The sequence below is a fragment of the Tachysurus fulvidraco genome, chromosome 16 (assembly GCF_022655615.1).
Source record: "Tachysurus fulvidraco isolate hzauxx_2018 chromosome 16, HZAU_PFXX_2.0, whole genome shotgun sequence".
Classification (NCBI taxonomy): Eukaryota; Metazoa; Chordata; class Actinopteri; order Siluriformes; family Bagridae; genus Tachysurus; species Tachysurus fulvidraco.
Window position 1 is genome coordinate 17691726 of NC_062533.1, and position 8847 is coordinate 17700572.

The following is an 8847-nucleotide window of genomic DNA, read 5'->3' on the forward strand; positions in this document are numbered from 1 at the left end:
TCTGCATCTGTGTGTGTTTGTGTGTGTGTGTGTCTGCATCTGTGTGTGTTTGTGTGTGTGTCTGCATCTGTGTGTGTTTGTGTGTGTCTGCATCTGTGTGTGTGTGTGTGTGTGTGTGTGTGTGTGTGTGTGTGTGTGTGTGTGTGTGTGTGTGTGTGTGTGTGTGTGTGTCTGCATCTGTGTGTGTCTGCATCTGTCAGTGTGTGTGTGTGTCTGCATCTGTGTGTGTGTGTGTCTGCATCTGTGTGTGTGTGTGTGTGTGTGTGTGTGTGTGTGTGTGTGTGTGTGTGTGTGTGTGTGTCTGCATCTGTGTGTGTGTGTGTGTGTGTGTGTGTGTGTGTGTGTGTCTGCATCTGTGTGTGTGTGTGTGTGTGTGTGTCTGCATCTGTGTGTGTGTGTCTCTGTGTGTGTGTGTGTGTGTGTGTGTGTGTCTGCATCTGTCAGTGTGTGTGTGTGTCTAGATCTGTGTGTGTGTGTGTGTGTCTGAATCTGTGTGTGTGTGTGTGTGTGTGTGTGTGTGTGTGTGTGTGTGTGTGTGTGTGTGCATCTGTGAGTGTGTGTGTGTATGTGTCTGCATCTGTGTTTGTTTGTGTGTGTCTGCATCTCTGTGTGTGTGTGTGTGTGTGTGTGTGTGTGTGTGTGTGTGTGTGTGTGTGTGTTTGCATATCTATCTGTGTGTGTGTGTGTGTGTGTGTGTGTGTGTGTGTGTGTGTGTGTGTGTGTGTGTGTGTGTGTGTGTGTGTGTGTGTTTGCATCTTTATCTGTGTGTGTGTGTGTGTCTGCATCTGTGTGTGTGTGTATCCCTGTGTGTGTCAGAGTGAGAGCTCGTGTGTGAGGTAACAGAACATAAAGAACAGCACTCGATCCCTTGAACTGTAAGCGTCCCTCTGACATCTCCATCCTACCAGAGAGTTCTTTTCAGTCTAAACCCAGCGTTAGTGTCACTTCATACTGATGTAAAGTTTTTCTCCGTCAGGCTGATAAGCTACACTGAGCAGTACCTGGACTACGACCCGTTTGTGTCTCCCCTGGAGCCTTCCAACCCCTGGATCGGTGATGACATCACTTTCTGGGAGATGGAGGCCAGGTTGGATTCTTTCACCCCTCCAACACATTATCTCACACCTCATCTCTCGCTTTTTTTTTCTTTTCTTCTCAGTGCTGATTCAGGACCTGCTCCCTTTTAATAAGATAAGCTTAAAATAAACCACTGGATAATGAGAAAGTTCGAGTCCAGATGAATAGCATGTCTCCGTCGACGGTGTGGGTGTTGATTCGAATTCCCTTTAAATATAGCTCCGATTGGTCATCGGCGACATCGCCGTTAATTATATAGAACTCTATTTTATCCCGAGAGAATAATCGCTGCGACTGTGATGATTTATTCAGAGTGATTAATTACAGCTTAAAATTAGGCTCACTGATGGACAGAGATACATTTTTCATCTCTTCCTTATTCTTCCTCTCTCTTCATTTTTATTCTGTTCATTTTCCTCTCAGCAAAGACCCAAGCCAGCAGAGGGTTCGGAAATGGGGCTTTTCTTTAGACGAGGCTTTGAAGGATCCGGTCGGACGGGACCTGTTCCTCAAGTTCTTGGAGTCTGAGTTCAGCTCAGAGAACCTGCGGTGAGCTTCCCTTTTTTTCTTCTTCTTCTTTCCGTGACCTAATGATCAGAGAGTTTGACTCCTGACCCTAAGGTTGTGGGTTTGAGTCTCGGGCCGGCCACGACTGAGGTGCCCTTGAGCAAGGCACTGAACCCCCCCAACTGCTCCCCGGGCACCGCAGCATACATGGCTGCCCACTGCTCCGGGTGTGTGTTCACGGTGTGTGTGTGTTCACTGCTCTCTGTGTGTGTGTGTGTGCACTTTGGATGGGTCAAATGCAGAGAACAAATTTTGAGTATGGGTCACTGTACTTAGCCGTATGTCACGTCTCTTTCACTTCACTTCACTTCCACTGAAGATCAGCTCCTGAGAACCATTTAATCTCACTCATTCATTTTCTACCACTTATCCGAACTTCTCGGGTCACGGGGAGCCTGTGCCTATCTCAGGCGTCATCGGGCATCGAGGCAGGATACACCCTGGACGGAGTGCCGACCCATCACAGGGCACACACACACTCTCATTCACTCACACACTCACACACTACGGACAATTTTCCAGAGATGCCAATCAACCTACCATGCATGTCTTTGGACCAGGGGAGGAAACCGGAGTACCTGGAGGAAACCCCCGAGGCACGGGGAGAACATGCAAACTCCACACACTCAAGGTGGAGGTGGGAATCGAACCCCCGACCCTGGAGGTGTGAGGCGAACGTGCTAACCACTAAGCCCCCGTGTCCCCCCTCATTTAATCTCACATTTAATAGAATTATTTTTCCTTTGTGGTGTATTTAAATATCATTTGGCTTTAAAGTCATTTAGAGCCTCCGATAGCAGTGAAACATTTAGCCGAATCCTCGTCATCGCTCATGATCTCGTGAAGTGGAACAAAGAGATGTTGAGTCAAAATAATGGTTCATATCTTCCATTTTGACTCGCTGTTGTCAATTCTATGAATGGACCCCCCTCAAGACACATGGGAAATACAGTAAAACCACCGAAAATAGTAATCAAGATTTTAGGTTATGGTAAATATTAACCTTATCGAGTTCAAAACATCTACAAAAATGTACGTTTTAAATATTTACGTCCAAATGTTATATTCCCGTCCATATGCTCGATAGCCATTGCTGGCGATGGAGGATCTTTAGTGAGTCAGAGTGGAGTGGAGTCTGTGTGAGGTCAGACTGGGACAGGAAGGCCCTGAAGTGCGCTCTCGAGATAACACGGAGGTCGACCTGGACTGCAAAAGAGATAAAACGCTTCCTGGGTCTATTCACGCTTCAATCCTATCTGGCACTATCTTCTGGTCTGAATGGAATCGCTTCAGGGGGGCGCTGTCTCTCCCAGGCCTCGCCACTTATGAAACTGTGAGCAGAATGGATATGATATGGACTCTCCATTCTCTGGCTCTCCCTGGGGCTCCTTAATAGCCTAAAATGCTTCAATATTGCAAGCCGTGTGAGATCAATAGAGATACGGCAGAGTGTTATGTGGGGACAGAGAGGGGAAAGTGAACATTTTGCCTCTTCCATATCTCTCTCTCTCTCTCTCTCTCTCTCTCTCTGTCTTCCATTGCTAGTCCTGAGTACCAAATGTTCTCCCAGCAACTTGTGGTTTATGAGTGCACTAATGGATAAACGTAGTGCTCAGACCATGTCACCTAATGTTCGAGTGCTCCATTTCGACATGCAGCTCTCTAATACATGAAGATCATGTTGAATGGTTTCTTACGTTCAGCTGTTATTAATGATTTTTTAATCTGTAACCTAATTAGTATAAAAATCTTTTTTATTTATTTATTTTTATGCAATCCATTGTTTTCTTTTTAATTATTTTAATTTTTGTCAGAACAGTGTGCGATGTGGTAGCTCAGTGGGTAAGGTGTCCGATTACTGACCGGAAGGTCATTGGTTCGAATCCCAGGTCCACCAAGTTGCCACTGCAGGGCCCTTAACCCTTAATTGCTCAGGTGTATGAACTGAAATAAAGATGTAAGTCATTCCGGATAAGAGTGTCTGGGAAAAAGTAAAGCCTGGATTCTGATTGGTCCCAAAGTGTCGATTAAGTTTCCATAGTAGCAGTTCTGACAGAAGAGCAGCCTCAAATAATAGCTTCATATAAACATTTAAATTGAAATGTAAAAAACGTTTCCTGTGAGGAGTATATTTAATTAAATCCATTTATCTCCAGTGTAACAGTCAGAGGTAAGAAATCTTTAGAAAGAGAAACTAATTTGAAGCTCATCTCCTTTAGACTATCGGTTATGCTACTGGTTGAAGTTGCAAATTCCGGTGTCTGAGTTTAACAGAGTTAAAGGTGTTGAAAGTTTTGCCTTTTACACTTTGGGTGTATAAATGAAAGCCTGCTTGTCTTTTATATTTAATGAGATATGAATTAAATTACTATGAAAATACTCAGGAGAAGGAAAGACGTTCATGAATACAGTAAATTGTGACATATCTATTTAACGTCATTAATACCATTAGTCTAAGGGGCTTTTTACACCTGGTCACTTCATACGTTTTCTGTGATCCGATAGCTATCCGACAGTAAAAAGACCAGGTCTAAATGCCCCCCGGAACGTTTTCGAGACGGATATAAATCCGATGGTACAAACCCCTTCAGGAGGTGGTCTGGGACACGTTTCAGATGAATCTGGACAGGTGTAAATGAATGTGGTTGTTCAAGCCACATACGTCAGCGCTATACTTCTCCCAAACGGAAGTACGTCACTCGCAGGTGACTCACGAGTCGTGCATCGCGCCATAAACAAATATGTTTTCCCACCAGCGCTGGCTCCGATCTTTCACCCAGGTGTCTCGTTGGGTCTTAAAATGCACTGCTGCTGCCAGCGAAAATGCAGCAAACAGTAAATGCTGTTTTTTTGTAGCAACCGCATACACCAAAGCGTGTTCCATTTCAATTACCCCGGAAATGAGGTAAAATATATTTGCATTTCGGGTGCTAGTAAAAAGATCGGATCGATATCCGATTCGCTGAGACGTGTTTATGTGGCCTGATGTAAATGGAACAGTTTTAACAAATCAGATAGCTATCGGATCAGAGACAACACACGAAGTGACCGGGTGTAAAAAGACCCTATGTAAAATTCTTTAATAATGTGACTCAGGAGTTTGGCGATCTGCTCTATCCTGACTTCTTTTGTCTGATTTCCCTCAGATTCTGGTTGGCGGTGCAGGATTTGAAGCGGCGCCCCCTGCAGGATGTTCCCGCTAGGGCTCAGGAGATCTGGGAGGAGTTTCTTGCTGAAGGTGCTCCAAGCGCCATAAATCTGGACTCACACAGTTATGAGAGAACCAGTCAGAATCTCAAAGACTCCGGACGCTACAGCTTCAAGGACGCACAGGCAAGAGAAGACGTTTCAAATGTCCCACCATGTGATATCCTATGTGGGAGTCCAAACTAAGGAAATTATATTGTTGACAGATTATTTTTATTATTATTTTTAACCTCCATCTATAATTTTTTAATAGCGTTAAAAAAAAATCTAGTTTTTTATGCAAAATGCGAAAAAAATTATTGGCACACCAGAATTCATTGGAAATCTAAAAGTGCCATTGGGTCATTTTTGTTCTGCTCCATCCTGATGATGATGATGATGAAAATAATAATTTATTGGCACCCATTTTCTCTGTTTCATGGTTGTTAATTTGTTACAATATTGTACTAAACATTTATCTATCTATCTATCTATCTATCTATCTATCTATCTATCTATCTATCTATCTATCTATCTATCTATCTATCTATTTAGATATATTATATCTATATTATATTATATCTTATTTTATTTTATTTTATTGTTTCTATGCTTCTGTTGAGCTGCTTTGAGGGAATGTGAATTGATAAAAGTGCTTTACAAAAAAATTTCTATCGAATTGCATCGGTGTGTCTTTGAGACCAAACGATGCAAAAGATTAAATCAGCATTTAAGCTTTGAGTTGGTTTGCTTTGGGAACCGTGGATGCAGATGTGGGCGTGTCTTGGCTCATATAGGTGGGTGTGTTTTAGACCATAGTGGATAGATAGATAGATGGATAGATGGAGGGATAGATGTCTTTGAGTGTACAGATGGAAATGAGACCAACATGAGTGGGTGAGTCCTTAATACTGTAAATATCGGTGAGTCAATATACAGAAATGAGGCCCTTTCGAGAGGGCGTGTCCTTGAAACCGTAGATGTGGATGTGGGTGTGTCTTTGAGTCTACAAATAGAAATACGAGTGGGTGTGTCCTTAAGACTGTAGATGGAAATTTGGACAGGGATTTGAATATCCACGTATGGAAATGAGACCTAGATGATGGAAATGAGGACTTCTTTGATTAAACTTTCTACTTTTAACAAACCGTGGGAGCAAAAATTAGTTTTACCATCAACATAGAACCCATTATAACTCTTCCTTAAAATCCTTCATCCTCTCTTCCTCAGGATCACATCTACAAGCTGATGAAGAGCGACAGCTACACCCGGTTCTTACGCTCCAGCACTTACCAGGACCTCCTGCTTGCCAGAAAGAAGGTAAACGTATCACAACAAAGATTTACTGAATTGTGAAGCAGAAACTGTACCAGTGTGCACAAGATTTTAATTTATATTTTTATAAACATGATGATAGTTATTTATTATTAGAAAAGCATTTTGGACTTTATTGTCTTTTAGCACTTCCTCTGAGCGTGTATGTGTTTGTGTGTCTTTTTAAAACAGCCTGAAAGTGAGCAGGGTCGCCGTACGTCTCTGGAGAAATTCACCCGCAGCGTGGTGAGTCTGTAATACCTCACACACATACCCGAATAATCAGACTCTCTCACACAACAGCAACAAATAAGAAGGAACAGTATTATAGATGTCCTGTATTTGAACATAATTTAACACCATGACAGATACAAAAACATCCTGAAGGAAAATGAACTGCATTTTAGGTTTTATATTAATTTTAAGGCCAATGTTGACATTTGAAATCACCAAAACGAACACGCCCCTAACCCAAACGGGTCCCACCCCTGTATCGATAGCTCCACCCCACACATACATACGTATCCCAGGCAACTAACAGAAAAAAACGTGTCTTTATCATAGCTGAAGGGAAGAACAATACGATTGTAGATAAACAAACAAGCAAAAATGCCACACAAGCATAATGATGTAAAGGACAAAGGCATATATTAGTTCTGTGTAACAAAGCAAAACCAACGTTACTCACCTATCGAGAAGGAAAAAAGCGCCTCGGCGTCTTAAGTAAAGTCGGCCACATATTCACAGGTCGGAGTTTCCCGAGTCGATAACTCCTGAGCTAAACGCTGTTACTACACAAAACGCGGTTGTAGCTGCCTCTCTACATTACTACGATAGAAAAGAGGTGTTATTTGTGTAGTAACAGCGTTTAGCTCAGGAGTTATTGACTCGGGAAACTCCAACCTGTGAATATGTGGCCGACTTCCTGCTCCTTCAGTTCTCTCCAGCGCTGGAAAGCTGATCCTATATTAACATGTCCTACTTCTTGTCCTTCTTAAGTAAGTCTTATCGTAAGTCTTTCTTCTCTTTCTTTCTTTGTTTTTATCCTCCATGTCGATGTTAAAACCGCTTTCTGCTAACGTCACACATGCGCACTGAACACTCTCTCCGCACATAATGACAAGACACGCCCCTTTCTGCTCATCGGCTACACCTTTGTTTTGATTCTTGTTTCGTTTGTCGTCCCAACTCGGTTTTCTGAAGCATTTCTCAAACATCGGAGACCCCACCTTTAAACCAGATTGTGATTTTCGAGTCACTAATTGTTTCCTTCCCTAGAGATGATGCTCATAGCAGTTTGTGGCTGCTGCTAGATGTTCAGGTTTGACAACTTGCAGAAAACTCCTCCTGTGCTGTTACTGTGATGGGAAACCTACAGGAATTTGTCTAGACTGAGGTTATTTTTGTAGTTCTGTATACGGATTAATAACTGCACATCATGTGATTTTTGGAATTTTTAGACTTTTTGGCTGCTACCTGTCCTCATCTCTGGATTGTCACCTCTGTTATTTAGACCTGGGCAGTTTTAGCTCAGGTGATTAAGGCTCTGTGTTGTTGTATCATTTATTTAGTCCTGGGTTGATGTGTGTTTCAGGGTAAGTCTCTGACGGGGAAGCGTCTGACAGGCCTCATGCAGTCCTCCTGACGAGCCCCGGGCCATGATTAACCTTGTTATATCGAAGAAGCAGAGGAAGCAGCACGATGGTGTGCAGCGATACAGCAGAAGCACAGGACATCTGCTCCACCTCGATGGCGTAGCCACAGACTACGGCATGCAATAAGTCAACAAAAACCTTACAAACATGGACTGTCTGTATTTAACCAGATTATATCTAAACCTCTGATATGAGATAACAACAAAAGACAACGCATATGAATGTCAGGTTTTTTTTTCTGTCTACTCTATACCAGCGGTGTCAAAGGGAGCAAAACACTCACTGCTTCAGCTAATATTTACACTGTCTGTTGTCTACTACACTTTTCTTTTCATGACATGGAGCAGAAGAGCTTTCAGTCCCAAACATTCCACAGGAGAGAAAAGACACAAGGGCTTCTGAAGCGGTTTCTCAGCGTGGATTTGCACAGTGTTTAATGTTTTGTCTGGCATCCAGCATGTTAAGTGTTCATCCATACAACACAGATCTCACTCGGAGCCCCTTTTATATTACTGTGGTTCATTTAAGAAGTGTTTAGACAGGTTCGTGTATAATAGTTAAAGCAAACTGTGGTGTGATATCACTTTAGTGCATGTAATGTTTGTGTGATTCACATTAGAAAGAATTTGGACAGATTTCCTTGAACTAACAAATAAATAAATGAATTAGACAGGGTGTGCTTTTAAAGGAAAATAATCAACAGGGTGGAATAATATAATTATTCAAAGTTGATTTTTTTTTTTTTTTAAACAGCAGTAAATCTTTTAATCCTCTGATATCCCAGGAATTTCTGATGAACACTAGGTATTTGCTTAAAAATTATGAAACATTTATATTGTGTGAACAGGAAGGGAAAAAAATGGGTGAAAATTACAGTTATGGCAACATAGCAGCACTAAACTGGCCCTTGGACTTAAGATATTTCTTAATTTGGATCTACCTTCATATGTGTGTGTGTGTGTGTGTGTGTGTGTGTGTGTGTGTGTGTGTGTGTGTGTGTGTGTGTGTGTGTGTGTGTGTGTGTGTGTGTGTGGTAATCTCACGTTCA

The 8847-nt window shown here is 42.3% G+C and overlaps 1 protein-coding gene across 1 annotated transcript in view; it reads left to right on the forward strand.

Moving 5' to 3' along the window:
- Positions 1 to 8037, forward strand: part of rgs6 (regulator of G protein signaling 6) — a 101460-nt gene extending 93423 nt beyond the window's left edge. The window contains exons 13-18 of the mRNA XM_027170229.2: positions 977 to 1087; positions 1501 to 1626; positions 4791 to 4977; positions 6061 to 6150; positions 6337 to 6390; positions 7739 to 8037. Of these exons, the coding sequence (XP_027026030.2) occupies positions 977 to 1087; positions 1501 to 1626; positions 4791 to 4977; positions 6061 to 6150; positions 6337 to 6390; positions 7739 to 7789 (619 nt within the window). The 3' untranslated portion in view covers positions 7790 to 8037. The remainder of the gene's footprint in view (positions 1 to 976; positions 1088 to 1500; positions 1627 to 4790; positions 4978 to 6060; positions 6151 to 6336; positions 6391 to 7738) is intronic.
- Positions 8038 to 8847: the final 810 nt, after the last annotated feature.